A 27059-nucleotide genomic window follows, 5' to 3' on the forward strand; every position below is an offset into this window, starting at 1 on the left:
AGGCGCAAAGTGACCTAGTGACAGGGACGTGTTGAATGTGTACCTACCTTCACGTGACATTTGAAGACTTCTGTGTGCCATTCACATTTCCCCCTGCAGAGGGCACCTGGGGGCAGTTTGGGTTCTCACCCTCTCCCCTCCACGCCTCGGCTGATTCACCCCCCCCCCCCTGTTGTGACATCATGGAAAAAAAAAAAAAACTCCAGTGAAATAAATATGACAGGGGACAGTGTGTCTGGGGAACCTGGCGTGTGACACAGGAGATCGGGGACCCCAATCCAGCTCAGATCGGAAGGGCACCCTATTTCCATTCCCGTCCTTGTTACATGCACAAATATATTTCTATCCATAAATAATATGCGATTCCTTAAGATAAAATCTATAAATCAGTGAAGAAAAGGCAAATATGTAACCGTATAAATAGGTAATTTTTATGGAAATTAGAATAATATATCACTATTAAGAAAAGTTGTATGTATAATTTGAGAGACAGACAATTTGGGATGAAACTGCAATACTATATACCAGTGTTTTTCAACAAGGGATCCATCCAATGCATCTTATCTCAGACGCACTATTAGAGAGGGTTGGGGTTCCTTACAATGCATCTGATCTCAGACGCGCTATTAGAGAGGGTTGGGGTTCCTTACAATGCATCTGATCTCAGACGCGCTATTAGAGAGGGTTGGGGTTCCTTACAATGCATCTGATCTCAGACACGCTATTAGAGAGGGTTGGGGTTCCTTACAATGTATCTGATCTCAGACGCACTATTAGAGAGGGTTGGGGTTCCTTACAATGCATCTGATCTCAGACGCGCTATTAGAGAGGGTTGGGGTTCCTCTGTATTTAAAAGATCCCAAAATTAAAAAAAAGAAACAAAAAGTATTTTTTCCCCTTATGTATGGCTTTTGAACCTGATGCCCCCCTGCAAAAAGCCTTAATACTTTTGATCTTTTTTGCATTATTACTTTATTTGGGGCCAGACTGTTCCAAGTTTTAAACGACAGAGGAACAACAAACACCCCCCCCCCCCCTGATTTTACCCCATAACTGGAGGGGGGGGGGAATAACCCCGAACTGTTTAAACCCCACATTACAACACCTCCCTTTAACCCGTTCACCGCCGGCGCACTACAAAGGCAATGAAAAGTGGGTCTGCGGGGCGTCCCGGCGGTAATAGGGTCCCGCTATACTGATATAGGGTCCGAAGCACCAGTGTCGCGCCTACATAAAACAATTTGTGATGGTGTAAGTGCCGCCCCTAGGAAGGGAGGGATGATGTACAGGAGGGGTGTAGGATAACACCTTCCTGGGAAAGAGGGTTTTAGGAAAGAAAAGAAGGGGGGAAGCTTTGTGAATTGCCTAACAATAAAACCTAATCCTACAGAGATCCCCTCCTCCTCCTCATGTTGCTGCTGGGTGCTTTTAATTTGGGAGTGCTGTCCCTGTACACTGCACACTGGGGATTGTCACACCCCTGTGCTCAGCACCTCCAGGCTGTTTGCTAAAGGTAATACAGCTGCTGTGGATCAGATGTAGGAACTCAGCTGCTGTGGGAACTTTGTGTATGAGAGAGAGATAAAACCACCCTTTTCTCCCCCCCAGACTTCCACCAGCTCCCACCCTCAGGACCCCACAGGCGTGGAAACCCCACAGAGCAGTGCCTATCCTGCATGGGCTGTCCTCCTCTCTTGTATGGGATCAGCCTTGTTTTTTTTTTTTTTTCTTCCTCCAAACGGAAATAGGGGTTTTTTTTTGGGATTGAATTCCTGAAGCTGTGACTCTTTCCTCATCACAAGGGGAGTTTTTGCATCTTTTTTTCTGCAATCAGCAAAATTGTAGGGTTTTTTTTGTAGCCCCCCCCCCCCCCCCCCCCATTCCCAAAAATCCTTAGTTTCTTTTTGGTCGCAGGGTAAACAGACTGGGAATATTTACCCTAAAATTCCTCTTATTTTTGCAGCTGTGTTTTGTTTTTAGGATCATGGATATCTTGGCTGGAGATTTATATGGCATTGGCACTTTTTATATAGGATTTTAACCTGGTTTTTTTTCCTGTGTTCACACTGGACGGAGACATAATAAAGTGCATTTGTATGCACTTTCACAGTTTGGGATATCTGGACTGCGGACGGAGTCTGCTAGGCTTGGGGTGAGTATTACACATTGGGGTGTTACTTGGGGCTGTGTTTAGGGCCGTCCTGTAAACACAGACTGGGGGAGTTTCATCAGACATTCACTTTGTATCTGTTTGTGTAAATGACATTCTTTGGCAATGTATGTACTGTTAAACAGCATGTGAATATATCTAGCATGTGAATATATCTATTCTATAGTGTATGTATATCCTATATATATGTGTGTGTGTGTATATATATTTCTGCAGTGTGTGTGTCTCTGTATATACTATATTATATATACATTATATATACATTTTTTCTGAGGTGTATGTATATATATATATATATACATATATATATATATATATATACACATATATATATATATATATATATATATATATATATATATATATACATATACACACTACATTGTGTGTATATATAATATACTTTTTATCCACTTATAACACTATCTTTACACTTAAATAGTGTGTTTAAATGTACAGAAAAATATTTATTTATATTAATATTTCTATATGTAATGCACACACATATAGGATAAGTATCTGTTGCCTAAATGTAACATAGGTTGAACCTAATGGACGTATGCCGTTCCAACCTCCTGTACTATATATAATGTTTTCAGAAATTGTTGAACGGTGAAACTTCAGCGTAACGCTCCGCGGCGCTTAATCGGCCTCGCGGGCAGGGATGGGGTTAATAAAACGCGGGCGCTGGGAATTGATACCGTCAGGAATGAAGGGAGGGGGGGGGGGGTGAAATTAAAGCGACAGTGTGCTTCTAAATAACCCCCTCCCCCATATATCATCCTACTTCCTGTATCCGGAACACAGGGGCGAGGGTACGCAGGACGTTTAGGGGGGACCCCCAGAATGGGGGGGCGGGGGGGGCATGACAGTCTGCTGGGGGAGAGCCCTATAGTTCCCCACAGCTGGTTCTGGGGGCAAACACAGACACTCTATAAAGTGCGTGTGTATCTTTTATTATCCGGACGGACAATGGGTATTATAGGACGAGCTTTCGAGAAACAATATCTACTGTCCGTCCGGATAATACAGGTAACCCTTATTAGTGATGTGTATATGTAGCGCACTTTCCCCCACCCCGTGGGAGATTTGGGGCTGCGGTGTGTGTGGTGCGGTGCGATAGCTGAGCCTCCGCTGCTGGGAACCTGGGGTATACCCGAGTCGATTATCGGTGGCGCCTCCACCTGCGCGGGATCCCGCTACGTGGAATGACCCCGTTACCGGATCCCCATGCAACAAAACACACTGGTGTAAGTAGAACAGTTTTACTGCACAGAATAATGTCACACTCCAAAACATACAACCCTCGCGGGCCGTACCCCTTCACCGTGCTTCCCTTTGCACCGTGTCCTAACCTTCGCTGGGTTTACCCCCGCTCGCGCCCCCCCCCCCCCCAAAAGTACTAGGTGCCCCATGGCACTCAACCACCCTAGTGTCACTCACCCTCCCACATGTGGTACAGCGCTGCCCACTAAAGTGTTTGTTGGTGCACTTGTTGGTGTGGTACCTGCCGGGTGCGTCCACACCCGGGCGCGCAGTGATGAATATGGGATCCACGGGTCCGAAGCAATGATCCGCGACGCGTTGGGTGTGTCCCGCGTGGATTGTACCACCATGTACAGTGTCTCTTGGATTAGATGGGTGATCTGGTCCCAGATCACCTAAGGCCAGCGCAGCCGCGTCCTGGCTAGATCCCTATAACTATAGAAGCTAATGGGGCAGTGTCCCTGTCTAAGGGGCCTGTCCCTGCAGCAGCCACAATCTAGTGGATCTCAGGGCTTACCTTGGGCCTAAGGGGGTTAAGCTAGGCCTACCACAGCTCCCGTGGACACTACCTCTCTGCTTTAGCTCCCAACGTAGACTGGCATGTTCCTGAGCGCGTAAAAATATCTTCCTTCTTACAGGAGATCCTCCCAACCCTATTGGCTGTTGCACCCCACCTGACTATCAGCCCCATGGCATCATGGGGCTTGTAGTCCCTATGGAGCCCTCTCTGGCTATTGGCCGCTGCTATGCGCCATACTGCTCATGCGCTGATGCACACGGAATCGAAAACAAGATGGCGGCGCCCTTTACTGGGAGCCGACGAGAGCCTTTGGCGAGGCGTTCGCCTCTTCCAGTAGCTGTGCGCCGCCCGCATTTCCCACAGCAGCGACCGGCACCTGCCTGACACCCCCACATCACAATCGGGGTAAGAGGAGGGAAATACAGAGAACCTGGGGGATCAGAGGGGACAGGTTTACATCCTCCCCCTGGTGAAAACCCCAACGGCCCCGCTTGGGAACAACGTAAAACATACAGAAACTATATAATAAAAATGCAGTATCCTGGATACAAAGCTTACATATTGCAATGCTCTACATTAAATTGTACATCTCTGTGAACATTTACTATTAAGGATTTGATCTTGTTGTGAGACCACTGCTGAGCCTCATAGTGGGGTGCCCCAATTTGATCATAGGCCATCCGATTGGGAGGATGCCTAACTTTTTGGCTCTGTCGGAGTGGTTCTTCTGCTACTCCCTCTGGGGAGTAATACACACAGTCCTGAGGTCCAGCCTCTCCCATTGAGGGTATAAATGTCTCTGAATAGTCTCTCTGTGGTATGAAGCACGGGCTTCTAGGATCCAGAGGTTGGCTCATTGGAGCCACCCTAGGGGGCGTTGTTCGTTGGGGCCCTTTACCTGTAGCTCCTCCGGGAGGTGCTCTGTAACTTTGGAGTCCCCTTTGAGAGGGTCCCTCCATAGGATCCTCTACTGTCTGGGGGGCGGTTTCTTTACCGTCCTGGTGGTTTCATGGTCAACTTCTAACAGTTCCGGCTGACCGTCCAGAAGTGTCGCCGTTATCTCTGGCTCGTCGTCTCCCATCTGCGGGATGGGGAGAAGGTGGTTTCAGTGTCAGACCTTTACCCGGCCCTCCGCGTCTCTTATGCTGTAGACCGGGAGGCACGACATCTGTGACTCTACCTCAAACACACCGTCACGCCAACGGTTGGCTAGTTTTTGCTTCCCGGGGATTCCGAGGTTGCGGAGAAGCACAGCGTCTCCAGGGCAGATTTCCCGGTGTCGGACCTTGTGGTCGTACCTCCTCTTGTTATTGGCGTTTAAGTGGGCGGCAGCCTTCTCCGCTAGCTTGTAGGCTTGCTGCAGGTTCTCTTGAAGCCTTTGCACATAGCGAAAGTGCGTCATATTGGGTACCTCATCGGTTGATACCTTCAGACGCACATCTACTGGAAGCCAAGCTTCTCGCCCAAACATGAGGAAGTATGGCGTGTACCCTGTGGACTCCTGGCGGATGCAATTATATGCATGCAGCAGAGTCTCTACATGCTTACTCCACTCCGTCTTCTGCGCTCCTTTCAGAGTCCCAAGCATGTCCAGGAGGGTCCGATTGTACCGCTCCGGTAGTGCATCTCCCTCCGGGTGGTACGGTGTCATCCGGGTCTTGGTGATGTTGAGGATGTTGTGTAAGTCCAGGCCTTGATCTGAGTGGAGGCGGTTAGGCAGGCCATAATGCACGAAGTATCACTCCCATAGGATCTTCGCCACTGTCATAGCATTCTGGTCTTTGGTGGGGAAGTCTTGAGCGTACCGTGTATAATGGTCCGTGATGACCAACACGTTGCCGATTCCTCAAGCGTCTGGTACAATGCACAAGAAATCCATGCTCACCAAGTCCATGGGGCCCAAGCTCTTCAAGTGAGCCATGGGTGCGGCTCTGGTAGGAAGTGTCTTGCGCTGGATGCACCTTGAGCACCGACGACAGTGCTGCTCCACTAACTCACGCATCTTTGGCCAGAAGAATCGGTCTCGGACCAACTCAAAGGTCTTTTCCACACCTAGATGGCCATGGTCGTCATGCAGTGACTTCAGAACCATATATTGCAGGTTCCTGGGCAGGACCAATTGCCGTCTATCCGGGTGGTTATGGTACTGCACCACCCGATAGAGTAGACCATTGTCCAGTTCGAGTCAGTCTGCTTCTCGCATGAGAATCGCGACCATGTTGCTAGGGACACGCTTTAGAATTTCAGGCTTACGTTGCAGGACGGCTTTGCAGATGATGCCAGCCACTGGATCCCGAGTTTGATAGTTCACCATATCCCTCCCCGCAATGACCTTGTCGGGGGTGATGTTCATTCTCTCCGGGGCACAGTAGGCTGCAGGAATAGCCATGGATTGGCATCCCAAGGAATCCGCAACCCTCGGTTCCGAGAAGGCCACTTTATCGTCCACAATGGCGGCTGTGGCACACATGGCTCGCATCCCTGATCCAGGGATCTCCTCCCAGAGGTCATCTTCAGGAGTGGCATTCAGTCCCGGCCTTCGGGACAAGGCGTCAGCTCCAATGTTCAGGGGCCCCGGTTTGTACTTCAGGGTGACCTTGTAGTTCAATAGAGCCGCCAGCCATCTGTGGCCGGTGGCGTCCAGCTTGGCGGATGTTAATATGTATGTTAACGGATTTATGGTCTGTCCAAACCTCGAAGATTACACCATACAGGTAGTCATGGAATTTGTCCACGACTGCCCACTTGAGGGCAAGGAACTCCAACTTGTGTACGGGGTAATTCTGCTCACTGGGAGTCAGACTGCAGCTGACGTAAGCCACTGGTCGAAGCCCTTCCAGCTATTTATGGTGCAGGACTGCCCCATGGCCATTGAAACTCGCGTCCACATGAAGGATATATGGCTGTTCAGGATCGGCGTACACCAGAACAGGTGCCTCCGTTAAGCTCTTCTTCAATCCCCTGAAAGCCTTCTCACATTCGGGCGTCCATTTGTCACCGAACGGCTGTCTGGCAGAGGTGGCTTTCCGCCCTGTTTCCCCGGGGTATATTTTGAGGGGTTGTTGAGGGCTTTTGCCTTATGTGAATACCCCTCCACAAAGCGGCGATAGTAGCAACAGAAGCCGAGGAAGGAGCGTAGCTCCATGACGTTGTCAGGTGGTGGCCAGTTCACCACAGCTTCCACTTTGGCTTGGTCCGTAGCGATACCATCGGAAGACACAATGTGCCCCACGTAGGTCACCAAGGTGTGACAGAACCGGCACTTGTCCAGGGATAGTTTCAGGCCTTTTCGCCCCACACGGTCCAGCACCTTCAGCAGCCGTTCTTGATGTTCCTCCAAGGTCTTACCAAAGATGATGATATCGTCCAGGTAGACCAAGCATTCTCGAGGGTTCATGTCACCAAGGGTTTTCTTCATGAGGTGCTGAAAGGTAGCGGGAGCTCCACAAATGCCTTGGGGCATGCAAATAAATTGATAGAAGCCCAGGGGACAGATGAAGGCGGTCTTCTCCTTGTCTTCTGCACTCATCGGTACCTGGTAGTACCCTGATCGCAAATCTAGAACACTGAACCACTGGCTCCCATTCAGCGCGTTGAGTATTTCCTCTGTTCTTGGAAGAGTGTACTGATCGGGTGCGGTGTGGTTGTTCAGTGTCCGGTAGTCGACACAATCTTACCGACCTAATTTTCTTTCTCACCCCCACGATGGGCGAGGCGTAGGGACTCCGGTATTTGGTCACAATCCCCGCTGTTTCCATCTCTTGTAAGACGTCCCTTACATCGTCCACATCCCGAGGGGCGATGTGACGAGAACGTTCTCGGAAGGGGGTGGCGTCACTTAGTCGGATGGTGTGTTGGACGTTTCGGCTGCAGCCCACGTCCATCTTACTTGTGGAGAATACGGCCCGGCGCTCTTCCAGTTTGGCCATTAGTCGATCTTTCCACTTGGCCGGCAGGGCTGAGTCGCCGAAGTTGAAGGTCAGCCCGGCTGACTGCTCGGATGCCGCAGCTGCATTCACCTGAGCTTGTAGCCTCGCTGGGCGTCCTTCTCGGGCATACCCTCCAGGTAGAAGAGGTGATCGGCTTCATCTCGGTAGGGGTAGCAGCACATGCCTAGTCTCGTGCATGTGCAATTGAAAACAAGATGGCGACACCCTTTACCGGGAGCCGCCGGGATCCTGTGGCGAGGCGCTCGCCTCTTCAAGCAACCGTGCGCCGCCCGCATTTCCCACAGCAGCGACCGGCACCTGAGATATATATATATATATATATATATATATATATATATATATATATATATATAATATATATATATATCAACTGTAAATATTACTGTAGGTTCATTTGCATGTCTTAGGCAGGTCTGCAACCCTGTCTTTCCCCATTATCACCCAGCACACAGCACTTCCACTGCAGCAAGGGATCTATATATATATATAATATTTGTAATTTGATTTTGTATAATTTATGGAGCGTTTTGAGCTGTGGCCAGAAAAGCTAAAAGCAACAGCAGAAACCCCACAAGGTCACTACACATCCGAAATCCCGACAAACCCCAGATGTCATCATTTCGGACCCGGTTTCATTGCCGGTCCCACTGGGTCAGCGCCGGCATTTCTGTCACCTCTTCTAATTTTTTTATTTCCATAGTTTTATTTTTTTAGTTTTGCATGTTTTGGCCAAAGTATGGTCAGCATACCCACCATGCCTATATGTGTGTATGTATACCGTGCGCGAGTTAGGGGAGGAGTTATAGGAAAGGGTTAGGGGGAGGAGCTATAGGTTAGGGGGAGGAGTTATAGAGAGCAGTTAGCGGGAGGGGTTATCATTGGGAGCTGTTATGGGTGAGAGTTGTATTGTAGGAGCAGTTAGGGGGAGGGGCTGTAGGAGCAGTTGGGGGAGGGGCGGTAGGAGCAGTTAGTGGCGGTAGGAGCAGTTAGGGGGAGGGGCGGTAGGAGCAGTTGGGGGAGGGGCGGTAGGAGCAGTTAGGGGGAGGGGCGGTAGGAGCAGTTAGTGGCGGTAGGAGCAGTTGGGGGTAGAGGCGGTAGGAGCAGTTAGGGGGAGGGGCTGTAGGAGCAGTTGGGGGGAGGGGCTGTAGGAGCAGTTGGGGGGAGGGGCTGTAGGAGCAGTTAGTGGCGGTAGGAGCAGTTAGGGGGAGGGGCGGTAGGAGCAGTTAGTGGCGGTAGGAGCAGTTGGGGGGAGGGGCGGTAGGAGCAGTTAGTGGCGGTAGGAGCAGTTAGGGGGAGGGGCGGTAGGAGCAGTTAGGGGGAGGGGCGGTAGGAGCAGTTGGGGGAGGGGCGGTAGGAGCAGTTAGTGGCGGTAGGAGCAGTTAGGGGGAGGGGCGGTAGGAGCAGTTGGGGGAGGGGCTGTAGGGTGTCATTATAGGAACAGTTAGGGGGAGGGGCGGTAGGAATAGTTAGGGGGAGGGGCGGTAGGAGCAGTTAGTGGCGGTAGGAGCAGTTAGGGGGAGGGGCGGTAGGAGCAGTTAGTGGCGGTAGGAGCAGTTAGGGGGAGGGGCGGTAGGAGCAGTTAGTGGCGGTAGGAGCAGTTAGGGGGAGGGGCGGTAGGAGCAGTTAGTGGCGGTAGGAGCAGTTAGGGGGAGGGGCAGTAGGAGCAGTTAGGGGGAGGGGCGGTAGGAGCAGTTAGTGGCGGTAGGAGCAGTTAGGGGGAGGGGCGGTAGGAGCAGTTAGTGGCGGTAGGAGCAGTTAGGGGGAGGGGCAGTAGGAGCAGTTAGGGGGAGGGGCGGTAGGAGCAGTTAGTGGCGGTAGGAGCAGTTAAGGGGAGGGGCGGTAGGAGCAGTTGGGGGGAGGGGCTGTAGGGTGTCGTTATAGGAACAGTTAGGGGGAGGGGCGGTAGGAGCAGTTGGGGGGAGGGGCTGTAGGGTGTCGTTATAGGAACAGTTAGGGGGAGGGGCGGTAGGAGCAGTTGGGGGGAGGGGCTGTAGGGTGTCGTTATAGGAACAGTTAGGGGGAGGGGCGGTAGGAGCAGTTGGGGGGAGGGGCTGTAGGGTGTCGTTATAGGAACAGTTAGGGGGAGGGGTTCAATCCATCCAGCTCAGGGTCCCGGTTACCTGCTAACGTGTAATGATTGAGGCTGCCCCCATCGTGCAGGAGACGGCGCGAGCGAAAACAAACACGAGGACGCCAATGTATCTATGTATAGTGCACAAGCGCGACGGGGCGACCGGCGCTTCACGCGACCAGCAACTTTGAATTTCCCGCACGACGGCCGTTTCACGCGAGCGCCTCGCCCAATGAGGGCGAACCAGCTCCGTGACGTCACGGCCGCGCCCCCCCGACACGCCTCCCAGTCGCCTCTGTCTACATGACAGGAAATCTCTCCCGCTGCAGGCGAGTGTCGTGCGGCGCGGAATCAGGCGCTTCCAATATGGCCGAAGCCCAATACTCACAAGTGTAACAGAAGCATCAGGCACCAATTAAGGCAAAAAATGTGTTATGTTGGTAATGTTAGTCGCTAGTTTCCTTCCGCACGATACCTGGTAACTCGTACTATCCCCATGTACCTGCCGGGGGAGGAAAACAGCTGTGCCCGAAACGCATCGGGTTGCCTCGGTTACTGGGCGCTTGGTATCATCATCTCTGTGACATCACCAGGAAGTGAGAATGGCGGTAAGGGGGTGGGTTAGATGAGATATACATACTGTGTGTATATATATATATATATATATCTTGTTTTTGATATGTGATGTGTCTCCTCCTTGTTGTTTAAGCCTGTCGCTCTCGCGGCTCCCCCGCCATGGCGCTGAAAGGCCGCGCCCTGTACAGCTTCCAGAGCGAGAACAAGGAAGAGATTGACATCTTGGAGAACGAGACGTTGGATCTATTCAGCGACGTGTCCTTGGATGGGTGGTTACAGGGCAGGAACAGCCGGGGTCAAACCGGCCTCTTCCCGGCCTCCTACGTGGAGATCTTGCGCCCGTTTTCCGGCCTTGCTCACCACGCGGACTACCCCAGCCCCCCCGCCGGGCACCCGTCGTGCTACGCGGACCCAACGCAGCACGGCAGTGACGATGACGAGGACGATGATGACTGGGACGATTGGGACGATGTGTCGACGGTGGTGGACGAGCCAACTGGTTCCAACGGGGTCGCCAACAGCCAACCCCAGCACCATCATTACCCGAGGGCCGAGCACGGCTACAGGCCACGGCCGCCGTTGGAGCGCCAGGACAGCATGGCCAGTGGGAAGAGGGGGAGTGTGGTGGGCAGGAACCTGAACCGGTTCTCCAGCTTTGTGAGGTCGGGGGTGGAGGCTTTTATATTGGGGGACGTTCCCCAGATGGCCCGCGTTGCGGAGAAGCACGTTATAGAGATGGGGGCGAAGGGACCGCTGTGGCAGCAGAGCCCAGACCCCTTTATCTGCTCCGTGGAGGAGCCCACCAAGCAAACCAAGTTTAAAGGAATCAAAAGTTACATCTCGTACAGGTGAGTGGTCAGGGGGTCTCAGCCGGGTGTGTGTGTGTGATTAGAGCACTGTGTGTGTGTGTGTGTCTGTATGATCAGAGCACTGTGTGTGTGTGTGTGTGTGTGTGTGTGTGTGTGTGTGATCAGAGTACTGTGTGTGTGTGTGTGTGATCAGAGCACTGTGTGTGTGTGTGTGTGTCTGTATGATCAGAGCACTGTGTGTGTGTGTGTGTGTGTGTGTGTGTGATCAGAGTACTGTGTGTGTGTGTGATCAGAGCACTGTGTGTGTGTGTGATCAGAGCACTGTGTGTGTGTGTGTGTGATCAGAGCACTGTGTGTGTGTGTGTCTGTATGATCAGAGCACTGTGTGTGTGTGTGTCTGTATGATCAGAGCACTGTGTGTGTGTGTGTCTGTATGATCAGAGCACTGTGTGTGTGTGTGTGTCTGTATGATCAGAGCACTGTGTGTGTGTGTCTGTATGATCAGAGCACTGTGTGTGTGTGTGTGTGTCTGTATGATCAGAGCACTGTGTGTGTGTGTGTCTGTATGATCAGAGCACTATGTGTGTGTGTCAGTGTATGATCAGAGCACTATGTGTGTGTGTCAGTGTATGATCAGGGCAGTGTGTGTGTGTGTGTGTGTGTCTGTATGATCAGAGCACTATGTGTGTGTGTCAGTGTATGATCAGGGCAGTGTGTGTGTGTGTGTGTGTGTGTGTGTGTGTGTGTGTGCAGTGGCATGTGTGTGTGCAGAGCAGTGTGTATTGGCATGTGTGTGTGCAGAGCAGTGTGTGTGTGTGTGTGATCAGAGCACTGTGTGTGTGTGTGTGTGTCTGTATGATCAGAGCACTATGTGTGTGTGTGTCTGTATGATCAGAGCACTGTGTGTGTGTGTGTCTGTATGATCAGAGCACTATGTGTGTGTGTCAGTGTATGATCAGGGCAGTGTGTGTGTGTGTGTGTGTGTATTGTCATGTGTGTGTGCAGAGCAGTGTGTATTGGCATGCGTGTGTGCAGAGCAGTGTGTATTGGCCTGCGTGTGTGCAGAGCAGTGTGTATTGGCCTGCGTGTGTGCAGAGCAGTGTGTATTGGCATGTGTGTGTTCAGAGCAGTGTGTATTGGAATGTGTGTGTGCAGAGCAGTGTGTATTTGCCTGCGTGTGTGCAGAGCATTGTATGACTTCGTATGTAGCAGTGTGTGTGTCTGCGTGCCAGTGTTTACAGAGCGCTGTGTATAATGCGGATGTGTCACACACGGGGCAGTGTATGGCTGTGTGTAATGTGGGTGTGTCACACACAGGGCAGTGTATGGTTGTGTGTAATGTGGGTGTGTCACACACGGAAAAACGTAAACTGTGCACCAAATTGATCATTAAAAACCAGTGAAAATACAAATATATATATATTAAATATAATAAATAAACAGTGTACAACCACGTGAAAGCAGGAATCAGTGTAACTAATGGTAACAAAGTATAACAGGACCTGCGTTCTAGGTGAAAGTATAACAGGACCTGTGTTCTAGGTGAAAGTATAACAGGACCTGTGTTCTAGGTGAAAGTATAACAGGACCTGTGTTCTAGGTGAAAGTATAACAGGACCTGCGTTCTAGGTGAAAGTATAACAGGACCTGCGTTCTAGGTGAAAGTATAACAGGACCTGTGTTCTAGGTGAAAGTATAACAGGACCTGTGTTCTAGGTGAAAGTATAACAGGACCTGCGTTCTAGGTGAAAGTATAACAGGACCTGCGTTCTAGGTGAAAGTATAACAGGACCTGTGTTCTAGGTGAAAGTATAACAGGACCTGTGTTCTAGGTGAAAGTATAACAGGACCTGTGTTCTAGGTGAAAGTATATAGAGATGGCTCACGTCTCCATGAACCGGGAAACAGATAAAGAGGACAAGCGCACGACTCCCACGGCAGCAATTACAGTATAATGTGACAAACAATGGGAGGGCGAGTATCGAGCGCACAAGGCGTAGAGCTTTTAAGCTTTTCATGTAACGTTGTGTTACCGCAACGGATCTGCACACACTCCTGATGGATAACAATGGCGGCGGCGCCAGCCTGGGCCTCCGATGCTGTATGGCACCCGGGGGGATTAGTCCACGGCAGGAACCTGGTCTGGGCACCGCCGGCTGGTGTAGGTCTTGTACAGAGCCCGCGATGTGGCAGAGTCAAAATCCTCGGTGTCTGACGTCACGGATCCTAAGGCCTGGGTCCCGGGGCTTCCTACGGCCCGCACGGGCACGCGGCAGCGGACCACCAGCCCCTTTCCTCCAGTGTGGGGGTCCCCGCTGGCTCCTTCCAACTTGCTGTGACGCGTCAGCCGGCCGATGCTGCAAGCTCCTGGTGATTTGCAGCTCTGACGCGTCACGTGGTGCGGCAGTCAGCCAATGAGGGGAGGGAAGGAGCTACGGAAGGGAGGCGGCTTGGGAGGGGAGCAGGGAAGGCGCTGCGGGGAAAAATGTGTGAGTGTGTGTGTATGTGTGTGTGTATGTGTGTGTGTGTGTATGTGTGTGTGTGTATGTGTGTGTGTGTGTGTATGTGTGTGTGTGTATGTGTGTGTGTTGTGTGTGGGGGTGGTGGTGGGGGGGTGGACGGCACCACGATCTCAGACCTGGCAAAGTTTTACCACGCCCCCCGCCCCACTCCGGCTCCCTACAGACCGCATATCGCGGTCAATTGCCTGTCAACGCGCCGCCTGTCTGCAGTGCGGGCGCGCTGACTGAGGGGGGGGGCCTTAGCCTAATGGTGGTAACTCTATAATCGATACTAATTCCCTGATGAAGATGTATCTGCGAAACGCGTTGGATTAGTATTGATTAGAGTTACAAGACTCTCTCTGCTATACCGCTACGAACGGTTGCTGGTGGTGGTATTAAGGCTTCCGGACCCTTCACCACTAGGTTGCTATTGCGACACACTGGAGTCATCATTGGTCGTCGTCCATGGCGACTCAGCGCTGTTTTTCTTGCGAGAGGACTCTAATCCCTACATTGGTAGCGCGCCACCATAAGGATCCGTGACGTCAGACGCCGAGGATTTTGACTCTGCCACATCGCGGGCTCTGTACAAGACCTACACCAGCCGGCGGTGCCCATACCAGGTTCCTGCCGTGGACGAATCCCCCCCGGGTGCCATACAGCATCGGAGGCCCAGGCTGGCGCCGCCGCCATTGTTATCCATCAGGAGTGTGTGCAGATCCGTTGCGGTAACACAATGTTACATGAAAAGCTTAAAAGCTCTACGCCTTGTGCGCTCGATACTCGCCCTTCCATTGTTTGTCACATTATACGGTAATTGCTGCCGTGGGAGTCGTGCGCTTGTCCTCTTTATTTTTTATTTGTGTCACACACGGGGCAGTGTATGGCTGTGTGTAATGTGGGTGTGTCACACACAGGGCAGTGTATGGCTGTGTGTAATGTGGGTGTATCACACACGGGGCAGTGTATGGTTGTGTGTAATGTGGGTGTGTCACACACGGGGCAGTGTATGGCTGTATGTAATGTGGGTGTATCACACACGGGGCAGTGTATGGTTGTGTGTAATGTGGGTGTGTCACACACGGGGCAGTGTATGGTTGTGTGTAATGTAGGTGTGTCACACACGGGGCAGTGTATGGTTGTGCGTAATGTGGGTGTGTCACACACGAGGTAGTGTATGGTTGTGCGTAATGTATGTTTGTCACACACGGGGCAGTGTATGGCTGTGTGTAATGTGTGTGTGTGTCACACACGGGGCAGTGTATGGTTGTGTGTAATGTAGGTGTGTCACACACGGGGCAGTGTATGGCTGTGTGTAATGTGGGTGTGTCACACACGGGGCAGTGTATGGCTGTGTGTAATGTGGTTGTGTCACACACGGGGCAATGTATGGCTGTGTGTAATGTGGGTGTGTCACACACGGGGCAGTGTATGGTTGTGTGTAATGTGGGTGTGTCACACACAGGGCAGTGTATGGTTGTGTGTAATGTGGGTGTGTCACACACGGGGCAGTGTATGGCTGTGTGTAATGTGGGTGTGTCACACACAGGGCAGTGTATGGTTGTGTGTAATGTGGGTGTGTCACACACGGGGCAGTGTATGGTTGTGTGTAATGTGGGTGTGTCACACACGGGGCAGTGTATGGTTGTGCGTAATGTGGGTGTGTCACACACAGGGTAGTGTATGGTTGTGCGTAATGTATGTTTGTCACACACAGGGCAGTGTATGGATGTGTGTAATGTGGGTGTGTCACACACGGGGCAGTGTATGGCTGTGTGTAATGTGTGTGTGTGTCACACACGGGGCAGTGTATGGTTGTGTGTAATGTGGGTGTGTCACACACAGGGCAGTGTATGGCTGTGTGTAATGTGGGTGTGTCACACACGGGGCAGTGTATGGTTGTGTGTAATGTGGGTGTGTCACACACGGGGCAGTGTATGGTTGTGTGTAATGTAGGTGTGTCACACACGGGGCAGTGTATGGCTGTGTGTAATGTGGGTGTGTCACACACGGGGCAGTGTATGGCTGTGTGTAATGTGGGTGTGTCACACACGGGGCAGTGTATGGTTGTGTGTAATGTGGGTGTCACACACTGGGCAGTGTATGGTTGTGTGTAATGTGGGTGTGTCACACACGGGGCAGTGTATGGCTGTGTGTAATGTGGGTGTGTCACACACGGGGCAGTGTATGGTTGTGTGTAATGTGGGTGTGTCACACACGGGGCAGTGTATGGTTGTGTGTAATGTGGGTGTGTCACACACGGGGCAGTGTATGGTTGTGTGTAATGTGGGTGTGTCACTCATGGGGCAGTGAATGGTTGTGTGTAATGTGGGTGTATGGTTGTGTAATGTAGGTGTGTCACACACGGGGCAGTGTATGGCTGTGTGTAATGTGGGTGTGTCACACACGGGGCAGTGTATGGCTGTGTGTAATGTGGTTGTGTCACACACGGGGCAATGTATGGCTGTGTGTAATGTGGGTGTGTCACACACGGGGCAGTGTATGGTTGTGTGTAATGTGGGTGTGTCACACACAGGGCAGTGTATGGTTGTGTGTAATGTGGGTGTGTCACACACGGGGCAGTGTATGGTTGTGTGTAATGTGGGTGTGTCACACACGGGGCAGTGTATGGCTGTGTGTAATGTGGGTGTGTCACACACAGGGCAGTGTATGGTTGTGTGTAATGTGGGTGTGTCACACACGGGGCAGTGTATGGCTGTGTGTAATGTGGGTGTATCACACACGGGGCAGTGTATGGTTGTGTGTAATGTGGGTGTGTCACACACGGGGCAGTGTATGGTTGTGTGTAATGTGGGTGTGTCACACACGGGGCAGTGTATGGCTGTGTGTAATGTGTGTGTGTCACACACAGGGCAGTGTATGGCTGTGTGTAATGTGTGTGTGTCACACACAGGGCAGTGTATGGTTGTGTGTAATGTGGGTGTGTCACACGGGGCAGTGTATGGTTGTGTGTAATGTGGGTGTGTCACACACGGGGCAGTGTATGGCTGTGTGTAATGTGTGTGTGTGTGTCACACACGGGGCAGTGTATGGTTGTGTGTAATGTGGGTGTCACACACGGGGCAGTGTATGGCTGTGTGTAATGTGGGTGTGTCACACACGGGGCAGTGTATGGCTGTGTGTAATGTGGGTGTATCACACACGGGGCAATGTATGGTTGTGTGTAATGTGGGTGTGTCACACACGGGGCAGTGTATGGTTGTGTGTAATGTGGGTGTGTCACACACGGGGCAGTGTATGGTTGTGTGTAATGTGGGTGTGTCACACACAGGGCAGTGTATGGCTGTGTGTAATGTGGGTGTATCACACACGGGGCAGTGTATGGTCGTGTGTAATGTGGGTGTGTCACACACGGGGCAGTGTATGGTTGTGTGTAATGTAGGTGTGTCACACACGGGGCAGTGTATGGCTGTGTGTAATGTGGGTGTGTCACACACGGGGCAGTGTATGGCTGTGTGTAATGTGGGTGTGTCACACACGGGGCAGTGTATGGTTGTGCGTAATGTATGTTTGTCACACACAGGGCAGTGTATGGTTGTGTGTAATGTGGGTGTGTCACACAGGGCAGTGTATGGTTGTGTGTAATGTGGGTGTGTCACACACGGGGCAGTGTATGGTTATGTGTAATGTGGGTGTGTCACACACGGGGCAGTGTATGGTTGTGTGTAATGTGGGTGTGTCACACACGGGGCAGTGTATGGCTGTGTAATGTGGGTGTGTCACACACGGGGCAGTGTATGGCTGTGTGTAATGTGGTTGTGTCACACACGGGGCAGTGTATGGCTGTGTGTAATGTGGGTGTGTCACACACGGGGCAGTGTATGGCTGTGTGTAATGTGGGTGTGTCACACACGGGGCAGTGTATGGCTGTGTGTAATGTGGTTGTGTCACACACAGGGCAGTGTATGGCTGTGTGTAATGTGGTTGTGTCACACACGAGGCAATGTATGGCTGTGTGTAATGTGGGTGTGTCACACACGGGGCAGTGTATGGTTGTGTGTAATGTGGGTGTATGGTTGTGTAATGTAGATGTGTCACACACGGGGCAGTGTATGGCTGTGTGTAATGTGGGTGTGTCACACACAGGGCAGTGTATGGCTGTGTGTAATGTGGTTGTGTCACACACGGGGCAATGTATGGCTGTGTGTAATGTGGGTGTGTCACACACGGGGCAGTGTATGGTTGTGTGTAATGTGGGTGTGTCACACACAGGGCAGTGTATGGTTGTGTGTAATGTGGGTGTGTCACACACGGGGCAGTGTATGGTTGTGTGTAATGTGGGTGTGTCACACACGGGGCAGTGTATGGCTGTGTGTAATGTGGGTGTGTCAAACACAGGGCAGTGTATGGTTGTGTGTAATGTGGGTGTGTCACACACAGGGCAGTGTATGGTTGTGTGTAATATGGGTGTGTCACACAGGGCAGTGTATGGTTGCATGTAATGTGGGTGTGTCACACACGGGGCAGTGTATGGTTGTACATAATGTATGTTTGTCACACACGGCAGTGTATGGTTGTGTGTAATGTGGGTGTGTTACACACGGGGCAGTGTATGGCTGTGTGTAATGTGGGTGTATCCCACACGGGGCTGTGTGTAATGCGGGTGTGTCACACACGTGGGCAGAGCAATGTGCTACCAGCGTTATTCGTGTAACAAAAGTTGGTGTCATTTTAACACACAGACCACCGACCCCTCGTGCATCCATGTCACCCCGCAGGGGGAGGGACACACTCCATGTGTTGTATGTACCATTGTGTCACCCTCTTTACTGTGTCCCTCCCACCTTAAGGTGACAGACTCCTACTGTAAGTTGTTTCTGTCCATGTCACTCGACCGTGAGGCTGACTTACTCAATACTTCACCTCTCTCCCCGTCTCACTCTCTGACTGACCCCTTCTCTCTCTCACTGATCCCTTCTCTTTCTCACTGACCCCTTCTCTCTCTCACTGACCCCTTCTCTCTCTCACTGACCCCTTCTCTCTCTCACTGACCCCTTCTATCTGTCTCTTAGACTGACCCCTTCTCTCTCTCTCTCTCTGATCCCTTCTTTCTCTCTCTGACCCCTTCTCTCGCTCACTGACCCCTTCTCTCGCTCACTGACCCCTTCTCTCGCTCACTGACCCCCTCTCTCTCACTGACCCATTCTCTCTCACTGACCCATTCTCTCTCTCTCTCACTGACCCATTCTCTCTCTCTCTCACTGACCCCTTCTCTCTCTCTCTCACTGACCCCTTCTCTCTCTCTCTCACTGACCCCTTCTCTCTCTCTCTCACTGACCCCTTCTCTCTCTCTCTCACTGACCCCTTCTCTCTCTCTCTCACTGACCCCTTCTCTCTCTCTCACTGACCCCTTCTCTCTCTCTCTCACTGACCCCTTCTCTCTCTCTCTCACTGACCCCTTCTCTCTCTCTCTCACTGACCCCTTCTCTCTCTCTCTCACTGACCCCTTCTCTCTCTCTCTCACTGACCCCTTCTCTCTCTCTCACTGACCCCTTCTCTCTCTCACTGACCCCTTCTCTCTCTCACTGACCCCTTCTCTCTCTCACTGACCCCTTCTCTCTCTCACTGACCCCTTCTCTCGCTCACTGACCCCTTCTCTCGCTCACTGACCCCTTCTCTCGCTCACTGACCCCTTCTCTCTCTCACTGACCCCTTCTCTCTCTCACTGACCCCTTCTCTCTGTCTCTTAGACTGACCCCTGGCCACACCAACTCTCCAGTCTACCGCCGGTACAAACACTTCGACTGGCTTTACAACCGCCTGCTGCACAAGTTCACGGTGATCTCCGTGCCGCACCTGCCGGAGAAGCAGGCCACCGGCCGCTTCGAGGAGGACTTCATCCAGAAGCGGAAGCGTCGCCTGGTCCTGTGGATGGACCACATGACCAGCCACCCCGTCCTCTCCCGGTACGACGGCTTCCAGCACTTCCTGGGCTGCTGCGACGACAAGCAGTGGAAGGCGGGCAAGCGGCGAGCCGAGAAGGACGAGCTGGTGGGCGCCAGCTTCCTGCTCACCCTGCAGATCCCGGCCGAGCACCAGGACCTCCAGGACGTGGAGGAGCGCGTGGACGTCTTCAAGGCGTTCTCCAAGAAGATGGACGACAGCGTCCTGCAGCTGAGCGCGGTGGTGTCGGAGCTGGCACGGAAGCACCTGGGCGGCTTCCGCAAGGAGTTCCAGAAGCTGGGGGCCGCCCTGCAGGGGCTCAGCCACTCGTTCCAGCTGGACCCGCCCTACGGGTCGGAGCCGCTGGTGGGCGCCATATCTCACACGGGGCGCACCTACGAGGCGGTGGGGGAGATGTTTGCCGAGCAGCCCAAAAACGATCTGTTCCGGTTCTTGGATACGCTGTCTCTCTACCAGGGACTTCTGTCCAACTTCCCGGACATCATTCACCTGCAGAAAGGTACGCACTGCACCTATACACTACTGTCCCAGCGCTCCCTGCACCTATACACTACTGTCCCAGCGCTCCCTGCACCTATACACTACTGTCCCAGCGCTCCCTGCACCTCCGCACTACTGTCCCAGCGCTCTCTGCACCTATACACTACTGTCCCAGCGCTCCCTGCACCTATACACTACTGTCCCAGCGCTCGCTGCACCTATACACTACTGTCCCAGCGCTCCCTGCACCTATACACTACTGTCCCAGCGCTCGCTGCACCTATACACTACTGTCCCAGCGCTCGCTGCACCTATACACTACTGTCCCAGCGCTCCCTGCACCTATACACTACTGTCCCAGCGCTCCCTGCACCTATACACTACTGTCCCAGCGCTCTCTGCACCTCCGCACTACTGTCCCAGCGCTCCCTGCACCTCCGCACTACTGTCCCAGCGCTCCCTGCACCTCCGCACTACTGTCCCAGCGCTCCCTGCACCTCCGCACTACTGTCCCAGCGCTCCCTGCACCTATACACTACTGTCCCAGCGCTCTCTGCACCTCCGCACTACTATCCCAGCGCTCACTGCACCTCCGCACTACTGTCCCAGCGCTCCCTGCACCTATACACTACTGTCCCAGTGCTCTCTGCACCTATACACTACTGTCCCAGCGCTCCCTGCACCTATACACTACTGTCCCAGCGCTCTCTGCACCTCCGCACTACTGTCCCAGCGCTCGCTGCACCTATACACTACTGTCCCAGCGCTCGCTGCACCTATACACTACTGTCCCAGCGCTCGCTGCACCTATACACTACTGTCCCAGCGCTCGCTGCACCTATACACTACTGTCCCAGCGCTCCCTGCACCTATACACTACTGTCCCAGCGCTCCCTGCACCTATACACTACTGTCCCAGCGCTCTCTGCACCTCCGCACTACTGTCCCAGCGCTCCCTGCACCTCCGCACTACTGTCCCAGCGCTCCCTGCACCTCCGCACTACTGTCCCAGCGCTCCCTGCACCTCCGCACTACTGTCCCAGCGCTCCCTGCACCTATACACTACTGTCCCAGCGCTCTCTGCACCTCCGCACTACTATCCCAGCGCTCACTGCACCTCCGCACTACTGTCCCAGCGCTCCCTGCACCTATACACTACTGTCCCAGTGCTCTCTGCACCTATACACTACTGTCCCAGTGCTCTCTGCACCTATACACTACTGTCCCAGCGCTCCCTGCACCTATACACTACTGTCCCAGTGCTCTCTGCACCTATACACTACTGTCCCAGCGCTCCCTGCACCTATACACTACTGTCCCAGCGCTCTCTGCACCTCCGCACTACTGTCCCAGCGCTCCCTGCACCTATACACTACTGTCCCAGTGCTCTCTGCACCTATACACTACTGTCCCAGCGCTCCCTGCACCTATACACTACTGTCCCAGCGCTCTCTGCACCTCCGCACTACTGTCCCAGCGCTCCCTGCACCTATACACTACTGTCCCAGTGCTCTCTGCACCTATACACTACTGTCCCAGCGCTCCCTGCACCTATACACTACTGTCCCAGCGCTCGCTGCACCTCCGCACTACTGTCCCAGCGCTCTGCACCTCCGCACTACTATCCCAGCGCTCTCTGCACCTCCGCACTACTATCCCAGCGCTCCCTGCACCTCCGCACTACTGTCCCAGCGCTCTCTGCACCACTATCCCAGCGCTCTGCACCTCCGCACTACTATCCCAGCGCTCTCTGCACCTCTGCACTACTATCCCAGCGCTCCCTGCACCTCCGCACTACTGTCCCAGCGCTCTCTGCACCACTATCCCAGCGCTCCCTGCACCTCCGCACTACTATCCCAGCGCTCCCTGCACCTCCGCACTACTGTCCCAGCGCTCCCTGCACCTCCGCACTACTATCCCAGCGCTCCCTGCACCTCCGCACTACTGTCCCAGCGCTCCCTGCACCTCCGCACTACTGTCCCAGCGCTCTCTGCACCTCCGCACTACTATCCCAGTGCTCGCTGCACCTATACACTACTGTCCCAGAGCTCCCTGCACCTATACACTACTGTCCCAGTGCTCTCTGCACCTATACACTACTGTCCCAGCGCTCACTGCACCTATACACTACTGTCCCAGCGCTCTCTGCACCACTATCCCAGCGCTCTCTGCACCTCCGCACTACTATCCCAGCGCTCCCTGCACCTCCGCACTACTGTCCCAGCGCTCCCTGCACCTCCGCACTACTATCCCAGCGCTCCCTGCACCTCCGCACTACTGTCCCAGCGCTCCCTGCACCTCCGCACTACTGTCCCAGCGCTCTCTGCACCTCCGCACTACTATCCCAGTGCTCGCTGCACCTATACACTACTGTCCCAGAGCTCCCTGCACCTATACACTACTGTCCCAGTGCTCTCTGCACCTATACACTACTGTCCCAGCGCTCACTGCACCTATACACTACTGTCCCAGCGCTCCCTGCACCTCCGCACTACTGTCCCAGTGCTCTCTGCTCCTATACACTACTGTCCCAGCGCTCCCTGCACCTATACACTACTGTCCCAGCGCTCCCTGCACCTATACACTACTGTCCCAGCGCTCTCTGCACCTATACACTACTGTCCCAGCGCTCACTGCACCTATACACTACTGTCCCAGCGCTCCCTCCACCTATACACTACTGTCCCAGTGCTCTCTGCACCTATACACTACTGTCCCAGCGCTCACTGCACCTATACACTACTGTCCCAGCGCTCACTGCACCTATACACTACTGTCCCAGCACCTCCGCACTAACTGTCCCAGCGCTCTCTGCACCTATACACTACTGTCCCAGCGCTCCCTGCACCTCCGCACTACTGTCCCAGCGCTCTCTGCACCTCCGCACTACTGTCCCAGCGCTCCCTGCACCTATACACTACTGTCCCAGTGCTCTCTGCACCTATACACTACTGTCCCAGCGCTCGCTGCACCTATACACTACTGTCCCAGCGCTCCCTGCACCTATACACTACTGTCCCAGTGCTCTCTGCACCTATACACTACTGTCCCAGCGCTCCCTGCACCTATACACTACTGTCCCAGCGCTCCCTGCACCTATACACTACTGTCCCAGCGCTCCCTGCACCTATACACTACTGTCCCAGCGCTCTCTGCACCTATACACTACTGTCCCAGCGCTCACTGCACCTATACACTACTGTCCCAGCGCTCTCTGCACCTATACACTACTGTCCCAGCGCTCCCTGCACCTATACACTACTGTCCCAGCGCTCTCTGCACCTATACACTACTGTCCCAGCGCTCTCTGCACCTATACACTACTGTCCCAGCGCTCACTGCACCTATACACTACTGTCCCAGCGCTCACTGCACCTATACACTACTGTCCCAGCGCTCCCTGCACCTCCGCACTACTGTCCCTGCGCTCTCTGCACCTCCGCACTACTATCCCAGCGCTCTCTGCATCTCCGCACTACTATCCCAGCGCTCTCTGCACCTCCGCACTACTATCCCAGCGCTCTCTGCACCTCCGCACTACTGTCCCAGCGCTCTCTGCACCTCCGCACTACTATCCCAGCGCTCTCTGCACCTCCGCACTACTGTCCCAGCGCTCTCTGCACCTCCGCACTACTGTCCCAGCGCTCTCTGCACCTCCGCACTACTGTCCCAGCGCTCTCTGCACCTCCGCACTACTATCCCAGCGCTCTCTGCATCTCCGCACTACTGTCCCAACGCTCTCTACACCTCCGCACTACTGTCCCAGCGCTCTCTGCACCTCCGCACTACTATCCCAGCGCTCCCTGCACCTCCGCACTACTGTCCCAGCGCTCTCTGCACCTCCGCACTACTATCCCAGCGCTCTGCACCTCCGCACTACTATCCCAGCGCTCTCTGCACTACTATCCCAGCGCTCCCTGCACCTCCGCACTACTGTCCCAGCGCGCTCTGCACCTCCGCATTACTATCCCAGCGCTCCCTGCACCTCCGCACTACTATCGCAGCGCTCTGCACTACTATCCCAGCGCTCTCTGCACCTCCGCACTACTGTCCCTGCGCTCTCTGCACCTCCGCACTATTGTCCCAGCGCTCTCTGCACCTCCGCACTACTATCCCAGCGCTCTCTGCATCTCCGCACTACTATCCCAGCGCTCTCTCCACCTCTGCACTGCTATCCCAGCGCTCTTTGCATCTCCGCACTACTGTCCCAGCGCTCTCTGCACCTCCGCACTACTGTCCCAGCGCTCTCTGCACCTCCGCACTACTGTCCCAGCGCTCCCTGCACCTCCGCACTACTATCCCAGCACTCTCTGCACTACTGTCCCAGCGCTCTCTGCACCTCCGCACTACTGTCCCAGCGCTCCCTGCACCTCCGCACTACTATCCCAGCACTCTCTGCACTACTGTCCCTGCGCTCTCTGCACCTCTGCACTACTGTCCCAGCGCTCATTGCACCTCCGCACTACTGTCCCAGCGCTCTCTGCACCTCCGCACTACTGTCCCAGCGCTCTCTGCACCTCCGCACTACTGTCCCAGCGCTCTCTGCACCTCCGCACTACTATCCCAGCACTCTCTGCACCTCCGCACTACTGTCCCAGCGCTCTCTGCACCTCCGCACTACTGTCCCAGCGCTCATTGCACCTCCGCACTACTGTCCCAGCGCTCTCTGCACCTCCGCACTACTGTCCCAGCGCTCTCTGCACCTCCGCACTACTGTCCCAGCGCTCTCTGCACCTCCGCACTACTATCCCAGCGCTCTCTGCACCTCCGCACTACTGTCCCAGCGCTCCCTGCACCTCCGCACTACTGTCCCAGCGCTCCCTGCACCTCCGCACTACTATCCCAGCGCTCTCTGCACCTCCGCACTACTATCCCAGCGCTCTCTGCATCTCCGCACTACTGTCCCAGCGCTCTCTGCACCTCTGCACTACTGTCCCAGCGCTCTCTGCTCCTCCGCACTACTATCCCAGCGCTCTCTGCACCTCTGCACTACTGTCCCAGCGCTCTGCACCTCCGCACTACTGTCCCAGTGCTCTATGCACCTCTGCACTACTATCCCAGCGCTCTCTGCACCTCCGCACTACTGTCCCAGCACTCTCTGCACTACTGTCCCAGCGCTCTCTGCACCTCCGCACTACTGTCCCAGCGCTCTCTGCACCTCCGCACTACTATCCCAGCGCTCTCTGCACCTCCGCACTACTATCCCAGCGCTCTCTGCACCTCCGCACTACTATCCCAGCGCTCTCTGCACCTCCGCACTACTATCCCAGCGCTCACTGCACCTCCGCACTACTATCCCAGCGCTCTCTGCATCTCCGCACTACTGTCCCAGCGCTTTCTGCACCTCCGCACTACTATCCCAGCGCTCTCTGCACCTCCGCACTACTATCCCAGCGCTCTCTGCACCTCCGCACTACTATCCCAGCGCTCTCTGCACCTCCGCACTACTGTCCCAGCGCTCTCTGCACCTCCGCACTACTGTCCCAGCGCTCTCTGCACCTCCGCACTACTGTCCCAGCGCTCTCTGCACCTCCGCACTACTATCCCAGCGCTCGCTGCACCTATACACCACTATCCCAGCGCTCACTGCACTACTATCCCAGCGCTCTCTGCACCTCCGCACTACTGTCCCAGCGCTCTCTGCACCTCCGCACTACTATCCCAGCGCTCTCTGCACCTCCGCACTACTATCCCAGCGCTCTCTGCACCTCCGCACTACTATCCCAGCGCTCTCTGCACCTCCGCACTACTATCCCAGCGCTCACTGCACCTCCGCACTACTATCCCAGCGCTCTCTGCATCTCCGCACTACTGTCCCAGCGCTTTCTGCACCTCCGCACTACTATCCCAGCGCTCTCTGCACCTCCGCACTACTATCCCAGCGCTCTCTGCACCTCCGCACTACTGTCCCAGCGCTCTCTGCACCTCCGCACTACTGTCCCAGCGCTCTCTGCACCTCCGCACTACTGTCCCAGCGCTCTCTGCACCTCCGCACTACTGTCCCAGCGCTCTCTGCACCTCCGCACTTCTGTCCCAGCGCGCTCTGCACCTCCGCACTACTGTCCCAGCGCTCTCTGCACCTCCGCACTACTGTCCCAGCGCTCCCTGCATCTCCGCACTACTGTCCCAGCGCTCCCTGCATCTCCGCACTACTGTCCCAGCGCTCTCTGCACCTCCGCACTACTGTCCCAGCGCTCCCTGCATCTCCGCACTACTGTCCCAGCGCTCTCTGCACCTCCGCACTACTGTCCCAGCGCTCCCTGCACCTCCGCACTACTGTCCCAGCGCTCTCTGCACCTCCGCACTACTGTCCCAGCGCTCTCTGCACCTCCGCACTACTGTCCCAGCGCTCTCTGCACCTCCGCACTCCTATCCCAGCGCTCTCTGCACCACTATCCCAGCTCACTCTGCACCTCCGCACTACTGTCCCAGCGCGCTCTGCACCTCCGCACTACTGTCCCAGCGCTCTCTGCACCTCCGCACTCCTATCCCAGCGCTCTCTGCACCACTATTCCAGCGCTCTCTGCATCTCCGCACTACTGTCCCAGCGCTCTCTGCACCTCCGCACTACTGTCCCAGCGCTCTCTGCATCTCCGCACTACTATCCCAGCGCTCCCTGCACCTCCGCACTACTGTCCCAGTGCTCTCTGCACCTCCGCACTACTATCCCAGCGCTCTCTGCACCTCCGCACTACTGTCCCAGCGCTCTCTGCACCTCCGCACTACTATCCCAGCGCTCCCTGCACCTCCGCACTACTATCCCAGCGCTCTCTGCACCTCCGCACTAC

At 54.3% G+C, this 27059-nt stretch overlaps 1 protein-coding gene across 4 annotated transcripts in view; it reads left to right on the plus strand.

Annotated features, from left to right (window-relative positions):
- Nucleotides 1–1297: 1297 nt before the first annotated feature.
- The window catches only part of SNX33 (sorting nexin 33), a 31100-nt gene continuing 5338 nt past the window's right edge, over nt 1298–27059 (plus strand). The window contains exons 1-3 of one of the 4 annotated variants that reach the window (XM_075575998.1): nt 1298–2152; nt 10687–11401; nt 19578–20290. In XM_075575998.1, the coding sequence (XP_075432113.1) occupies nt 10713–11401; nt 19578–20290 (1402 nt within the window). In that variant the 5' untranslated portion in view covers nt 1298–2152; nt 10687–10712. Of the gene's footprint in view, nt 2153–2969; nt 2986–3060; nt 3421–10003; nt 10586–10686; nt 11402–19577; nt 20291–27059 lie in introns of those variants that run through there. The other 3 variants (XM_075576000.1, XM_075575999.1, XM_075575997.1) reach the window with 3 other exon arrangements.

The sequence above is a fragment of the Ascaphus truei genome, chromosome 18 (assembly GCF_040206685.1).
Source record: "Ascaphus truei isolate aAscTru1 chromosome 18, aAscTru1.hap1, whole genome shotgun sequence".
Lineage (NCBI taxonomy): Eukaryota > Metazoa > Chordata > Amphibia > Anura > Ascaphidae > Ascaphus > Ascaphus truei.